At 41.1% G+C, this 17,246-nt stretch overlaps 1 protein-coding gene and 1 non-coding gene across 2 annotated transcripts in view; both read right to left on the bottom strand.

The window, feature by feature from the left end:
• The window catches only part of PPP1R8 (protein phosphatase 1 regulatory subunit 8), a 132,160-nt gene that overhangs the window by 77,291 nt on the left and 37,623 nt on the right, over positions 1 to 17,246 (bottom strand). The window contains exon 3 of the mRNA XM_086957487.1: positions 1,438 to 1,591. Within this exon, the coding sequence (XP_086813613.1) occupies positions 1,438 to 1,591 (154 nt within the window). The remainder of the gene's footprint in view (positions 1 to 1,437; positions 1,592 to 17,246) is intronic.
• Positions 7,802 to 7,931, bottom strand: LOC147732951 (small Cajal body-specific RNA 1). The gene has a single exon (XR_015308931.1).

The following is a 17,246-nucleotide window of genomic DNA, read 5'->3' as shown; positions in this document are numbered from 1 at the left end:
CATAGAGTGGATTGGCAAAGATTACAATTGCTGTACAGTGGAGAGGTGCAGAGTAGATTGGTGTGGAGTGGCACTGAGTGCAGTAGAGTGACAGAAGAGAAGAGTAGGGTGGGGTGGCATGCAATAGAGTAGCGTGGTATTCAGTAGAGTGGTACACAGTGGCATTGTGTGGCTTCAAGAGGAGTGGCTTTGAATAGTACAGCTGTGGGTGTAAGTAACTAAAGAGCTGATAGAGATGGCAGATAGGGTGAAACAAACAAATAAGTTGTATGCATGTTCTAAAAGAAGGAAAACACATTGCACATTCAGAAGTAATATGAAACCGCTTATTAAAATAAGAAAAACGTGTGTTGCAAAAAGAAGAGGAAGAACAAAGACAAGAAAGAACACATGACCTTGGCCCATGCCACAGCAAGAAGTTAACACAAGAAAGGAAGGGAAGCCTGCAACTGCTAAGAAATCAAATGATTGTAAATGAGAGGGACAACTAAAATTACTAATGGTATAATGTGGGAGGGCTGTAAGCTCACTGAATATTAAACAATGTATCTTGCAGCACCGCGCATCCACTTTGTACGCGAGACCTTAAAAGGAGAACAGCCATACAATCATAAGAAAGGAAATGTAGTTAAATAGAAATCAAAGCAATGATAAGAAAAGGGATGACCAAAAGCCCACAGTAAGTATTAGTATTGTCCACAATAGGTCTTTTGCCAGAGTACAGCCAAGGCTGTCTGCGGGCAAAACCTGAAAATTAATTTATTTACTTTCAAATCAAACTAATCCAGAATAGTGTATGGTTTAAAATAAACTAAGTGTTAGGGGCAATTAAGATGGGCAATGCGAGAGAGTTACTTGCTGGGCCACGGATGTGGTGCACTGCTATGGGTGATATCAGAAGGGTGAGGCGGCGGCCAACGATGTCGGAGGATATATGCTCTGTGTTATCGAGTCTTCCGGGGGGAAGGGGTGGTTCTTGGTTCCTTTTCTTTAGGTATTTTGTATGTTTTATTTTCATTGAAAATGATGGCAGGATGACTTATGGATACAGTACTCTTGTATGGTCAACGATTCTACATGCGCCATAATGCTACTTTGCTGGCCCGCATGGGCAGGTATCTCCGTATGCTGTTCCCTATGGGGGCGGTGGTTCGGGTTCATGGTGAAATGTGTGGCGCACAGCCCATTGTTGTACTGTGTTGAACTTTCTCAATAAAACATGTTTAAAAAAAAAAAAAAAAAACTAAGCAGGAACCGAAGATAATAGAAGACAGACCAAGTTAGGAAAGGTCTGCAACAACCAAGTCCAAAACCACTGTGAAACAGGAAAGCTCAACATATGTCACACAAAAAAGGTAGCAAAGTAGACTCCTCCAAACCGTCACTATCAGCCAACAGTTAAGTTCGCAACAGTAGTAAAAAGGGTAAAGTACTCACTGCTGTTGAGATCAATCAGAAAGACTCTCTTAAGGTGCTTGTGGTATACCAGGGCAGAGTGGACTCTGGAGCAGGACTGGTGATCAGTGGTGAAATCACACATATCTGGGTTTCTCCCAAACAGATAATATTTCTTCTCATCAATGATCAGCTTCTGTAAAGGGGACAGTTGAAACATCAAATTAACACAACATGACTTCAGTGAACAATGCAATTATTTTTTCATAAGTAGTGAAACTGGGCCATGGAGCTCTTTCCATGCACTGTAATGTATCGAAAACAGAGAAGAATTCTCTAACTTATTAAGGCCTTTTAACCTGTCAAGATCAATCATCTAAGCGGCTCATAAACCCTCTTCTGAAGGAAGCTTTTACCCAACACCCAGTATTTACAATGTGCAATTTACCGTACAAGGATGTATCTTCACGTAATGTTGTTGGTTAAAAAATGGGAGTTTGTTTTTGCAAGAACTCCCAACAGAGTTAATAGCGAGATTATAAACAGGAAAATAGAGGTCTTCTTTAAAATAACATCCCTCTGTGTTGAATTATCTAGATATTGTTGAAACTGTATTTTTCTCAATATCATCCTATTGAAACATCCTGTTCAAATGGTTATAAGCTAGTTTGAGAAAGGTGATGACATTTTCAATAAGAAAGCAGTCAGACATGCAGCAACAAATTTACAAGCCACTTTCAGCAGACTTTAAACTAAATCTAGAAATAGGAATAATTGAATTTTATTACATAAGCTACGAGAAATCAATGGTGCACTGGCAACACTGAAGTATGGAAATAAGCACCATGCATGATGAATGACGAGTAATCACCCTTTTACAGAGCGAGTCAATTAACTTAACAAAGTATCTAGATATTGGTATTGTTTTTTGCTTCTTCCATTATCTGCTGAAACACCGGTGACGTTCACCAATACAAAGCTGCACTACAAATAGGCTATGTGGAAACTACAGGCTAGTGGCACTGATTCTTCTATTCCTGTGCGAACAGCTTTCATACCCGACAAAACATTAAGCTGCTTTAGCTGCAGAACATTCAGAAGATGGTTATGTGTTGAACCTGCCATGATAGACTGTATCCAGGGTAAACTTGTCGCGAGCAGTTATCATAGGGACAGAAATCCCACCAGAACAAAATGTGCCACTGAAGGTACTGACCATTACCAGGATACAAGGTGGCTACTGCGCCCTCATATCAATTTGTAAGTTAATTGCTGGTTTGCGACAAGTGATGGGTATTCCAGGGTTTCAGGCCTTTTCCGCCTTCACCGATGGAGGAAAATGTCTATGGGCAGTCAAACATCCTTTCTTTTTGCATACTGTACTGAAAAGCTGTTGTGGTTGCCTGTTCCTTATCTACAAACTATATTGACTCGTTCTAATCCAGTCCAACCTGCGCCTGCTAAGCCCAGGGTGATGAACAAAACCGGGAAATTCATTTTTTGTAGAATGATGGAAAATGTAAAATTTTAAGAAAGCTCACACAATTGTTTGCTGTGGCTTTGCGACAGTGTTCCCAGACTTGGGCAAATGCCAGACCTCTGGGCAAAAGGTTTTTATTATTACTCGTCTTCAAAAAGCAGAATTTAGCAGAGCCATCACAGAGAGCCTATTTACCAAGGTCAGTGGCCTAGTTGCGCCACCTCACTTAGGTCTGGAAAGTAGCCCGTAGACTCTGGAGAATACTTTTGTGGATATTTGTCCAAGACCAGCAAATAAACCCTTTAAAACAACAAGTTGGGTCCTTCACTGGTCTTGACACAGAAATGTGCCCAGATTTCATGTGACATTGCCACTTTGCCAGCTATGGTTCTGATAGATTGGAGCATATTAGGGGATTTAAGGTTTTGCAATTGAATCAGAAGAGTCCTATAAACTTTATTTTTTCAGTTGAATTCTTGATTTTTTTTATTTTACCATCTAAAGGGATGGTTGAATGCACCTCCTGAATTGTAATTTACTTGTAACTGTTTTTTAAGTACATATAAAAACCATTAAAAGATATTGACTTTACGCTTTTGGTTACATTTCAGTTTACATTTTTTAAAGGTAGGTTTTGCTTTCCTTAAAAATGTTTAAACAAATTAACATGAAATCGAGCTAAATGTCGACATGGCAAGTTTCATATAGGTCTGTGCAGATGAGAGATGTATGCTCTACAAGACTACGTCAAGCAATAGCAAAGGCAATAGTCTCAGGCGCAGTTTCAGTGATAAGAAGTATCAATGTCTTTGCCAAAGTGATTAGGTAGACACAGTTTGTATTTTATCAGTGACCTGTAGGCAGGAGAAGGTAAGCTTTTAGGCAAGTTGAATCATTCCAGCTGTTGGACAACTGTTTTTTTTCTTGGCATGTCCAAGGGTATTTCGTCTAAAAAAACAATTAGATATATGGGCCTAAAGCAACCATAGCAATTAATTTGGTTTGCGACAAATGCACCAATTTGTTTTACAGTGAGGAGAAAAAAAGGATTGCTTTATATGTACAATAGATGTTTGAGACTGAATGTGACAAAAAGTGTAACGATTGAGTGAACTTCTCTATATATAAAATAGACCCTCACAGTTCCCCAAAGAAAGCACTTGTCAGGAGGGAGAAGTATACACCCAAACAGCAAATAGTATGACAGTAAGACTAAAATTTCCCCTCTTGCCAGGTCTAATATGCGACTGACAATCTCTCAAGATAAGGACTGAAGAGGGATCCGCCAAGCAAACTAATGTTTGAAGATGGTGGACCCATTCAGCCCGCTCGGATTATTAAAACACAAGACCTAAAAACTGATAACTTTACACCAGACGATGCATGAAGCAGTCATTTGATACCAACCCAACATTAGGTCTCTCAATGAAAAGAGAAACTGCACTTCAGGTACACCTAATATTCCATAAAACATTAACACAGCGACTATAACAAACTGCTGACAATCTTCTTGCAAGCACTAAAAAAGACACAGGTATATTAACAGAGCTCTTTCTCAAAATGAAAGCATTATCACAGTCAGGCAAAATGTAACTTCCAAAAGTCGCCATGATTACTTTATAACGCCCGCTTTATTTAGCGTATGCCTTGCACCTCTTGTGGATGCCATCTTGTGAGGCATCTCCGGCCCTAACAACTTTATAAAAAAATAAAAGACCTTGCAGACAGTTCCATTAGGTGTGCCTTCCTGCGTCAATGCAACTGCCTTCTCAGAGACTTGACGTAGTGCACCTTCTCCTTGCACTGAGGACTATCTGGGTTTTACTATAGCCCTTCTTGTATTCACCCCGATGAGTTGGTGGCGTTTCACCAATATCTCCAGTACATCGATGCTGTGATTTACATTTTCTTCTGCAAGATTTTTACTGTTTTCTATTCGATTTTGGCCACTTCACTTAGGAAAGGAAGTCTTTCTTTGATGCCACTTCAGGTGGTCTTAGTTCTTTGTCCTTTCATGTAATCTCCTCTACTATGCAGCATACTCTTCCCATGGGACGCTTGCAGTAATCCTCTCATAAGATCAGGGTTGTGAAATGTAATAGAATATCTACTTGTCCATGGGGCAGGTTGCTTCATAAATCTACTTGACCTGTACCAAAATCCACTTGTCCCTTTGGTGCCATGTAGTGCAGCAACAAATTATGGTAGCAATCTCATTATATAGGCGCTCTGATACAGTCTCTCTGATTCACGTTTCCTCAGATCTACATACTGGGGCTGAAGGAAGTGGTAAGCAATAGTTCCAGGGTTAGAATGCCCTTTTGAGTCTGTGCAAACCTACTAACTTGCATGTTTTAAGGGTTTTCAACAACTCTTCTCTAATATTTTCCCATGCTGAGAAATGTTGGACATTTACTCCTGACAATGGCAGGCGTAAACCTTCTTCGAGAGTTGGGAAAAAAGTGGTTGGAGGGAAAGTGAACTTGCAAACACTCAAGACTTTCGCATGAGCAAATCTAGACATGCACATTTGCCCATGCTAAAATGCATTCCACAAATATTTTCTAGGGGTAGTATTTCTTGTCCTACGTCTGTAAATTCTTGGGAATTCACGAAAGCCTTAATGCAAGGACATATATATCATGGGTGCACTTTTGAGACTCTTTAATAATGGGCCCCTAATTTGGCCTGGTTTTGGCCATGACTTTTCGCATTTATTAAAATTGTCTCTCTTTCTCTGTATCGGCTGGCTTCACAGCATTATACTCTTTCACAAGGAGCATATTGGCACACAAACTAGTCTATTTCAGTTCCAGTAACTACTGTGGCAGTGTTTGCTTTTTGAGACCAAAAAAATGTTTTGCTTTTGCCAATGTTTTTTATAATGGTGAGAGTCCGGTAGCTCCCACACCAATAAGGTTTTACAAAAACCATGCCAAAACAAATCACACATTGACAAAACTAAAAAGCTGACCACCAATTTTAGACCTACTGGCTTTGCCAATGCTGGTTTATTTTGTGCCCTATAATCTTATTTAAACTGAGGTTTCATTATGAATATTTTAGGAAATACTAGAACGCTTTAACAAGTTACTAAATTATGCTGCAAAGAAATGGTACCTGAAATTTTGCAGTAGTTTAGCTAAATGTTTTTTCCTGCTTTCATTTTTTTATGAACATTTTATTTTGAAAGCAAAGCATCATCAATCTTGCTTTCAAGCATCTGCAAATATTTGCATCAAATCAGAGAGCATTCTCGGAGCATTATACATAGCCTCATATTACTAAACTTTAAAAACTTGTGTACACATTTTTATACTGGAACCACAGTCAGTAGTGCAGTCAGAGCTTACAACATTTACTTCGAGAGCTCCCCCTCATAATAAAGGCTTTCAGTTAATGAACCATAAATACAAGTTTGAACAGCATTAACATGGACAAAATTATTACCTTAACTGCAGACAATGCCCTTCCCTGATCCATAACGTGGTACTGCAAAGTGGCAATCAAAGGGCTTGTGCTGCAGGGGGTTGGGCCTACTTGTCCCAAGGACAAAATACACATTAAAACTTGTTGCCCTCAAACCGAAATAATATGTCCTGGGCATCGGGTTATAGGAATTCCACATCCCTGGATAAAGATACTTTATTTTTCTAAACTGGTGCAGTGTCCCTTTGTAGTGTTTTCACTGAGTCTGGGGGCAAATACTTTACACATTGCCTTTAGAATAAGCCTGTCTGCTCATTCCAAGCTATCAAGGGGGTAAGCATGGGTTATCTAAAGTGTGTAACTCCCTTATCCGGACTAGAAGCAAGGGTCCCTACTTGAACAAGGTGCATACCTCTGCCAACAAGAGACCTCCATGTGTAACAAACCCCACCCTTTCTTTAAGGGCGGGTGGAAGTATGCTCTCCAACTTTGCCTGTGAGTGAAGAAAGGCATTTCTTTACCCGGACCAAAGATCTTGCTCAAGAATGGGGGTGGTAGCATTTTCCGAACCACCCTACTAGCTGGTAGAAAGATTGGAAGTACTTCTTAGCTATCCTCACTGCATAGTGCCCAGGTGCAGTGGCCTAGGCAATTTGATATAATGGGCCCTATACCTCGTACAACAGCAGGGAAAGGGATGGTGTAGTCCCCATGCTTTACCCAATCTTAGGGAGGTGTATGTGTTCCCACAGCGCTCTATCTTCCCCCTTTCCCAAAATTAATGGGATTGCCCTCTAAAAAGCTGGTACAGTTGCTTAAATGCACCTTTTCCCTTTGCACACACAGGGCAGTGAAACAACCGTGAACTATTATGACTGTGCCACCTTTATTATACCACAGGTGAAGGAGGGCCCGGGCATCTCAACTGCTCTGGTTGCATCTACGAACAGCAATGTGGATAGCCATAATCAGTACTGCATCCCCTGCACCTTAATTTTTGCAACAGTGAAGGAGGCCTGGGACGCACGGCACGAGGGCCCTGTCAACAGCCACGAGCAACAGTTTGTTTTTAGCTTTTTGTTTTTTTTTTTTAAAAAGGGGAAAAAACCTGCATTCACGGTTTTATAAAATTTTTCTACCCACAGGGGAAGGAAACAACCGAAAAAGCAAAAAAATAAAGCTGTAGTTGGGCAAGATGTGGTGGCTCCCTGGGCCCTTTCTGCCCTTGAGCAAGTCAAGGGATACAATAAACCCTTTAGGAATTTCCACGTAAAATGTAAAAAACATGTTTTTGGGCCGTCTTGTAACCCATAAACCCCAACCAATTTTCTCTAAAAGGGTCATGCTTGAAGGTCCAAATTTTGAGTGGTTTGCTACAAACCAATTGTAGACAAAGGGGTAGTGGCAACTAAAGTTAAATGTTCAAAAATCCGAAGTACAGTGGTGTTAATGCATGAATATATATATATATATATATTAAAAAAATGTATTTTAGACAAATGTACACCAAGAGATAACCCAGGGCGTTTCTATATACCCCGGGCTTAAATTCTTAGGGCTTGTTTTGATCTTGCACTCCGTAGACCCAGTTACCACCAACAAGTAACTAGGTTAGTATCAAGTGCAATGCTAAATATTGAGAGGGCCCTGGGGAATTAAATTGCTAGTAGATAAGATGTAAAAAAATCACATAATATAGCTTACGTTTTCTCCTTTAAAACTCTATGCAACAGACAGCACTGATCAGAAAAAAATTACAACATCGGTTACTTTATATTTTAAGAATAAAAACACATAAGTGCCAAAAGGTGCAACAACTATATGGTGAACAGGGTTCACAAATGCTTTTTGTTTATTTAAACTCATGATGAACTAAGGTCAAAACTAAACCTAAAGGTACAGGGTCAAAACGTCCTGGTCCGACTACCATGCAGTCCTACTTCTCATTTAGTCATTCTGATTGACACACTTGGAATTCCTGAGCAGAGAATACATCTACACAAGCATTTGCAATGCAATAGGTCTCGCATTGGTGAGATTGAGCTATTCGCATTGTAAATGACTATGCCTTTTATTTATGTTTAAATAACCTACAATAATAAAAAGCATTGTCATTTACAATACCAATAGGTCAAAGTTTTGAAAATGCGAGACCTATTGCATTGAAAATGCTTGTTTATATTGCGCTAACTCGACCAGAATGTATTGGAGCGTTTTACATAAACACCAGTCACATTACACAACAACACATTAATGTTATGTTATGTGTTATGTTAAATAATCGTTTGCAGAAAATAGATGAGTATGAGGGGATCAGCCGGCAGACTTCAGAAAGGTTCACGGAGCGATTAACTGATTTGCTCAGAATCACAGGACGTGCTCGCCTTTTCTTGTGACATCATCCTACCGAAGCTTGCGGTGTTCATTTAATGTGTTCAAAGTACACAAAAAATTAAATCTGCCTGTCTTGCTCTCTGCAGGCCGGCTTCGCATATTTGACAACCTTCCAGTTTTTCCTCCTGTCATTCACGTGCCCTCGTTGCAGCAAAAGAAATGTATCCCACGGTAAACGCATTTTAAATTAATTAACGGCGCGACTGCTGTACTGATAATGTCACATTACACAACCAGAATGTGAAGGAGTGCAAGGGGGGCTTGCACTGTTTCCGGGGGCACTCCGGTTGGAGAAAAACTCCTAGATTATGATTTCATCAGTGCATATAATATAGTTCAAACAAGTGTAATCGTGGTAATCTTTTTTGAAGGGTCGTTTATTTAGTGGGTCACATATTAAATCTTCATAGTAACTCCTTTGTGAAACGAGACGTTAAGGAAAATGATTAACAACATCCATAGATCTATGCTGCATCCCTATGCATTTCGGGCGGGGCCCTTCGTCAGGGGATAGCAAAGAATCTGTAAGTAAATAAATCGATATCAGGAAGGGGAGCACGCAACCACAGGTTAACTAAAACGTTCTAGGTGGGTAAAAATGGAAACATGCAAGTGTTAATTAATGGCTACGAAAAAAGAAAAAAAAGGTGCAGAAAATAAATCAATGTCGACCATACCGTGCTATCGAAAATTGAAGGAAACCTCAGAGGGGTAGAAGTAAATCACCGTGTCATGGAAGAAGACGGGAAAAGACCTGATAGAACCGAGACCCATTGAGTGCACGTGGAGCTGGTAATAAATAGGAACGCTGGGATCCAGAAGGTGAAGTCTTAGCGAGGCACCAGTTAAAGAAATGGTCATGCGGGTGGGGGAGAAACGGGAAAAAGCTTACCGATGGGTCGAAGTAGCAACGCGCCAAACGCCGTGTTGCCAAGGGTTGGTGTGCAGGCAGGGGTAATGCGGAAGTAAATAAGCAGCAGTGAAAGTAAAAAACGGACTAGCGGATGTGGGGATGGGTGAAAATATCGTATCAGAAAATACTCTATCGTGTTAAACACCTCACGGAGTACACAGGAAAATATAGTAAAACATTGAAGAACAAGCGTTACAAGTAAAGAAAAACTGGATATTTGCGTGTGCTTACTAGACACTCGAACGCGAGAGTGGCGGCCATCTTAGAGTGGGCTCAGATGGTATAGATACACAGTAGTGGCATTACTGATATAACGATAAATGAATGAAAAACATACAGGAGGTAGGAATAGATAGTAAATGGAGAGAGAAAGAAATGGGAAAATAGCTTAAGTAAATGTCAAAGACCGGAGGTTAGGGAAAATGATAAAATTAGGAAAATTGTACCAGAGAGATAATAGACAGGGAGAGAGTGAAGTGTGAAAGAACCAGTTAGAAGGCGAAGCAAAAAATTACAGCTGGAAAACCACGTGAACAGAGAAAGAAGAAAGAGTAGGGATGGTGGAGACTAGGAACAACAAAATAAACCCATGTAGCATCAAAGGAAATTCAATTGAATGTATATATGTTGGGACAACAATTCTCTATAAGAAGCAACTATATTCCAGTCTGTCATTAAGCCCCTTGGGCTGGCAGGCATCCAGTCTCTTGATCCACACTGTTTCCCTTTGGAGTAGTAGTTTCTTGTTATCAACGCCTGCTTTCAGTGGGACAACCTCCAAGACAAGGAACTTCAGTTGGCTCACGTTGTGCTGGTGTGTAATGAAGTGAGCAGCCAAAGGTGCTTTTGTTGATCTGTTCCTGATAGTGCTTTTGTGTTCGGTTAAGCGAACTTTGATCTTTCGTTCGGTTTTGCCTACATAAGGCAGTCCGCAGGGACATTTGAGTAGATACACTAGATTCATAGAGTCACAAGTAGCATTGGTTCTCAATTTGATGGCTTTTCCTGATGATGGGTGGTTGAAGGTGTTGCCCGGAATTATATTGTGACAATGACTGCAATTATGGCACGGTTTGGTGCCACAGTAGTTGGTAGAAATGTCAATGGGTTCGGTCTCAAGAATGTTCTTCAAGTTTTTGGCTCTCTGGTATGCAAAGAGTGGTCGGGTGTTGAAAATGCCCTGAAAGTCTGGTTCAAAGCGAATCATGTCCCAACTCTTAAGGATGATATTTTTGATGGCCTTGCTTCTAGAGGAGTATTTAGAGACGAAAACCGGTCTCTGTTCGTCAGTTAATTTGATGTTGGTTCTTAAAAGTTCTGCCCGGGTTTTAGTGGCCACTCGGATTTTTGCTGCTTGTAATGTGACCTCAGGATATTTTCTGTCTCTGTACTTCTGTAGTAATTTTTCTTCAGATCTTTCATAGGCTTCTGATTCTGAACAGATTCTTTTAGCCCTTAGAAGCTGAGAGTATGGCAAATGTGTTTTAAGTGGTGTTGGATGACAACTGGTGAACATTAAAGCATTGTTCCTGTCCGTGGCTTTAACGAATAGATTGGTTGACAGTTTGTTATCGTGTAATGTAACCAGGACATCTAGAAATGGCAAACTTTGTGGACTGATGGTATGAGTGAACTTTATATGGTCATCCAAAGAGTTTATGTATTTCAGAAATTCCAAAATTTCATCAGGTTGGCCAATCCAGATGAGGAAAATGTCGTCTATGTACCTCCATAGGGTAAGAATGTTGTTGATCCATTTATTGTGACTCAAGATGTGATCTAGTTCCATCCGGTGCATGAACAGGTTGGCATAGCTGGGAGCAACACAATTTCCCATTGATGTTCCAACGAGTTGAAGATAGTATTCGTTGTTGTAAGAAAAGTAGCTGTGGTACAACGTGAATTGTAAAAGTTCAAGTATCAGAACTTTCAAAGTGTCTTCGATGGGATGGTGAAGTAAAAAGGATTCTATGGCTTCCAAGCCCCTATTGTGCGGAATCGATGTATACAGAGCACATACATCTATGGTTACCAGAGTGTGTACTTTATCCGGTACAATGGTAACCTGTTGGAGGCGCTTCAGAAAGTTAGTTGTGTCACGCAGGTATGTAGACATGGATGTGACGATGTCTTGTAGATAAAGGTCAATGAATTTGCCAGTCGGCTCATGGATAGAATTTTTCGTTGAAACTATGGGACGAAAAGGTGGCTTGTGTAGATCCTTGTGGATTTTAGGGAGCATATGAATGCTAGGGCATTTAGGATGAGATTGTGTAAGGTATTTGTGGTCCTTGTCTGTAATCGTTCCCATAGTGAGTGCCTTATCCAGAATGACTTTGAGCGTATTGGCGAAAACTCCAGTAGGATCATTGGGTAATTTCATGTATAGATTCTTATCATTGACATGTTCACTTACACTGGTGTGGTAAAAGTCACTGTCCATGACAACAAGTGCGCCGCCTTTATCAGCTTTGCAGCACGTAATTTCAGAATTGTTAACAATTTGGTTGAGTGCTCTGGATTCCTTGAGATTGAAGTTGTTATGTTTAGAGTGTGGTTTTTTGAAGTTCTCCCTGATGGAGTTCAAAGTGATGGTTTCAAAAGAGTCAAATATTTTGTGACTAACAGGAGCCACAAATGTGCTTTTACTTCTTAATTCTTTGCACGCATGTCGTATGGGTGTGCTAGTTGGAGGGCACACATTTGAAAAAAAGTGACGGAGTCTCAAGGTTCTCATGAATTTATATAGACTTATCTCAGTTTCCAATTCGGTGGAATTGTATGTAGGGACAAAAGAAGTCCCCCGTTCCAGAGTGGACAATTGTAATTGGGATAAGTTCGTTTTAGAGATGTTGATTACGAGGGTTTTTTGCTCCTGGTTGCTTGAGCGATTGGAGTTGTCTTTTCTCTTGGAGTTTCTGCCCCGCCTGGTTCGACGTTGACGGTTTGGCCTGTTGGAAACTGAGATAAGTCTATATAAATTCATGAGAACCTTGAGACTCCGTCACTTTTTTTCAAATGTGTGCCCTCCAACTAGCACACCCATACGACATGCGTGCAAAGAATTAAGAAGTAAAAGCACATTTGTGGCTCCTGTTAGTCACAAAATATTTGACTCTTTTGAAACCATCACTTTGAACTCCATCAGGGAGAACTTCAAAAAACCACACTCTAAACATAACAACTTCAATCTCAAGGAATCCAGCGCACTCAACCAAATTGTTAACAATTCTGAAATTACGTGCTGCAAAGCTGATAAAGGCGGCGCACTTGTTGTCATGGACAGTGACTTTTACCACACCAGTGTAAGTGAACATGTCAATGATAAGAATCTATACATGAAATTACCCAATGATCCTACTGGAGTTTTCGCCAATACGCTCAAAGTCATTCTGGATAAGGCACTCACTATGGGAACGATTACAGACAAGGACCACAAATACCTTACACAATCTCATCCTAAATGCCCTAGCATTCATATGCTCCCTAAAATCCACAAGGATCTACACAAGCCACCTTTTCGTCCCATAGTTTCAACGAAAAATTCTATCCATGAGCCGACTGGCAAATTCATTGACCTTTATCTACAAGACATCGTCACATCCATGTCTACATACCTGCGTGACACAACTGACTTTCTGAAGCGCCTCCAACAGGTTACCATTGTACCGGATAAAGTACACACTCTGGTAACCATAGATGTATGTGCTCTGTATACATCGATTCCGCACAATAGGGGCTTGGAAGCCATAGAATCCTTTTTACTTCACCATCCCATCGAAGACACTTTGAAAGTTCTGATACTTGAACTTTTACAATTCACGTTGTACCACAGCTACTTTTCTTACAACAACGAATACTATCTTCAACTCGTTGGAACATCAATGGGAAATTGTGCTGCTCCCAGCTATGCCAACCTGTTCATGCACCGGATGGAACTAGATCACATCTTGAGTCACAATAAATGGATCAACAACATTCTTATCCTATGGAGGTACATAGACGACATTTTCCTCATCTGGATTGGCCAACCTGATGAAATTTTGGAATTTCTGAAATACATAAACTCTTTGGATGACCATATAAAGTTCACTCATACCATCAGTCCACAAAGTTTGCCATTTCTAGATGTCCTGGTTACATTACACGATAACAAACTGTCAACCAATCTATTCGTCAAAGCCACGGACAGGAACAATGCTTTAATGTTCACCAGTTGTCATCCAACACCACTTAAAACACATTTGCCATACTCTCAGCTTCTAAGGGCTAAAAGAATCTGTTCAGAATCAGAAGCCTATGAAAGATCTGAAGAAAAAATACTACAGAAGTACAGAGACAGAAAATATCCTGAGGTCACATTACAAGCAGCAAAAATCCGAGTGGCCACTAAAACCCGGGCAGAACTTTTAAGAACCAACATCAAATTAACTGACGAACAGAGACCGGTTTTCGTCTCTAAATACTCATCTAGAAGCAAGGCCATCAAAAATATCATCCTTAAGAGTTGGGACATGATTCGCTTTGAACCAGACTTTCAGGGCATTTTCAACACCCGACCACTCTTTGCATACCAGAGAGCCAAAAACTTGAAGAACATTCTTGAGACCGAACCCATTGACATTTCTACCAACTACTGTGGCACCAAACCGTGCCATAATTGCAGTCATTGTCACAATATAATTCCGGGCAACACCTTCAACCACCCATCATCAGGAAAAGCCATCAAATTGAGAACCAATGCTACTTGTGACTCTATGAATCTAGTGTATCTACTCAAATGTCCCTGCGGACTGCCTTATGTAGGCAAAACCGAACGAAAGATCAAAGTTCGCTTAACCGAACACAAAAGCACTATCAGGAACAGATCAACAAAAGCACCTTTGGCTGCTCACTTCATTACACACCAGCACAACGTGAGCCAACTGAAGTTCCTTGTCTTGGAGGTTGTCCCACTGAAAGCAGGCGTTGATAACAAGAAACTACTACTCCAAAGGGAAACAGTGTGGATCAAGAGACTGGATGCCTGCCAGCCCAAGGGGCTTAATGACAGACTGGAATATAGTTGCTTCTTATAGAGAATTGTTGTCCCAACATATATACATTCAATTGAATTTCCTTTGATGCTACATGGGTTTATTTTGTTGTTCCTAGTCTCCACCATCCCTACTCTTTCTTCTTTCTCTGTTCACGTGGTTTTCCAGCTGTAATTTTTTGCTTCGCCTTCTAACTGGTTCTTTCACACTTCACTCTCTCCCTGTCTATTATCTCTCTGGTACAATTTTCCTAATTTTATCATTTTCCCTAACCTACGGTCTTTGACATTTACTTAAGCTATTTTCCCATTTCTTTCTCTCTCCATTTACTATCTATTCCTACCTCCTGTATGTTTTTCATTCATTTATCGTTATATCAGTAATGCCACTACTACTGTGTATCTATACCATCTGAGCCCACTCTAAGATGGCCGCCACTCTCGCGTTCGAGTGTCTAGTAAGCACACGCAAATATCCAGTTTTTCTTTACTTGTAACGCTTGTTCTTCAATGTTTTACTATATTTTCCTGTGTACTCCGTGAGGTGTTTAACACGATAGAGTATTTTCTGATACGATATTTTCACACATCCGCTAGTCCGTTTTTTTACTTTCACTGCTGCTTATTTACTTCCGCATTACCCCCGCCTGCACACCAACCCTTGGCAACACGGCGTTTGGCGCGTTGCTACTTCGACCCATCGGTAAGCTTTTTCCCGTTTCTCCCCCACCCGCATGACCATTTCTTTAACTGGTGCCTCGCTAAGACTTCACCTTCTGGATCCCAGCGTTCCTATTTATTACCAGCTCCACGTGCACTCAATGGGTCTCGGTTCTATCAGGTCTTTTCCCGTCTTCTTCCATGACACGGTGATTTACTTCTACCCCTCTGAGGTTTCCTTCAATTTTCGATAGCACGGTATGGTCGACATTGATTTATTTTCTGCACCTTTTTTTTCTTTTTTCGTAGCCATTAATTAACACTTGCATGTTTCCATTTTTACCCACCTAGAACGTTTTAGTTAACCTGTGGTTGCGTGCTCCCCTTCCTGATATCGATTTATTTACTTACAGATTCTTTGCTATCCCCTGACGAAGGGCCCCGCCCGAAATGCATAGGGATGCAGCATAGATCTATGGATGTTGTTAATCATTTTCCTTAACGTCTCGTTTCACAAAGGAGTTACTATGAAGATTTAATATGTGACCCACTAAATAAACGACCCTTCAAAAAAGATTACCACGATTACACTTGTTTGAACTATATTATATGCACTGATGAAATCATAATCTAGGAGTTTTTCTCCAACCGGAGTGCCCCCGGAAACAGTGCAAGCCCCCCTTGCACTCCTTCACATTCTGTTCAAGTTCCAGTCCCTACCGGCCGGAAGGGACCATTTCTTGGCACCCAAAAATACTTACCATCGGTTTACTCTACCAACTTGATGAACATTACACACCCCGAGTGCCACCATCTTCTATCTATTTACATTACACAACCACACATAGTCACGGAGCAATTAACTGATTTGCCCAGAATCACAGGATGTGCTTGCCTTTTCTTGTGATGTCATCCTACTGAAGCTTGCAGTGTTAATTTAATGTGTTCTAAGTACACACAACTAATTAAATCGGTCTGTCTTGCGCTCAGCGGGCCCCAACTGAGGCAGTAAATAGTAACATATTAAAGCTCTAAATGTATGTCCTGAAATTTACACCTAAAAAGAATGATCTCTCTCTCTAAACAAACTTCAAAGAATCCTGAAAGTAATTCAAGTCAGTTGAGGCCTCAGGGTGACTGCATCAGTTCGCACTGTGCATGGGGGCACGCACATAGAGAGCGAGCTCTGGAGTTGAACTTAACCCCTTAAGTGCTGCCGTCGGCCGTTGCAAGCACTACCTCCGTAGTGCTGCGCGCGTCCAACGGCTGACGCGGCCCCACTCGTTTCTTAGAACGTTCAGCACTAGCGCTGAACGTTCGACGCAGGAAACAGGTTAAAAGTGGTCAAGTGTCTTACATTGCCAGTCACTGTAATAAAGGCATTCACACTACCGGCTCATCCAGTCCTTGGCCTCTTTGTCGAACCCAAAGAATGATCCGCAGTTGTGCCTACTGCGATCAGGGCCTCATGGGAAAGTGTGTAAAAGTCACAGCTGTTAAAATATTGACAGAGACAAAAAACACGAGCATGCAGCGTGCCTGTGTGTGCATGTATGCGTTATTGGGGTTGTTAGACACACTGCAATATTGGAAGGGGAGGCCCAGAGGACGTCCTGTGCTGGACGCCGGAAGGCACCACTGAGCCCCCACCCTGTGGAGCTGTGACCGGCAGCTCAAGATTTGCTCTCTGCAGGGGCAGATGCACAGTCCCAGGGCACAGCACGGGGATCATGGAGAACATAGTACTGCGAATAGTTCAGCAGTGTCCGGTGAAATAATATGCGGCACCGCAAAAAGCTCAGCAGTGTCCAGTGTAAATAATCTAAAAAAGGTACGAATTTAGGGTGTGCTGTCTGTTATTGTGTGAACCCTAACTTTTCGATGGGAAAGCAAAACATACCAGAGAATGAATCGCCGCAAGGAGTTTTAATGTGGCGAAA

Source organism: Lissotriton vulgaris, chromosome 2_1, assembly GCF_964263255.1.
Source record: "Lissotriton vulgaris chromosome 2_1, aLisVul1.2, whole genome shotgun sequence".
Classification (NCBI taxonomy): domain Eukaryota; kingdom Metazoa; phylum Chordata; class Amphibia; order Caudata; family Salamandridae; genus Lissotriton; species Lissotriton vulgaris.
The sequence above is the reverse complement of the archived record's forward strand: the minus strand, read 5'-3'. Positions and strand labels throughout refer to the sequence as shown.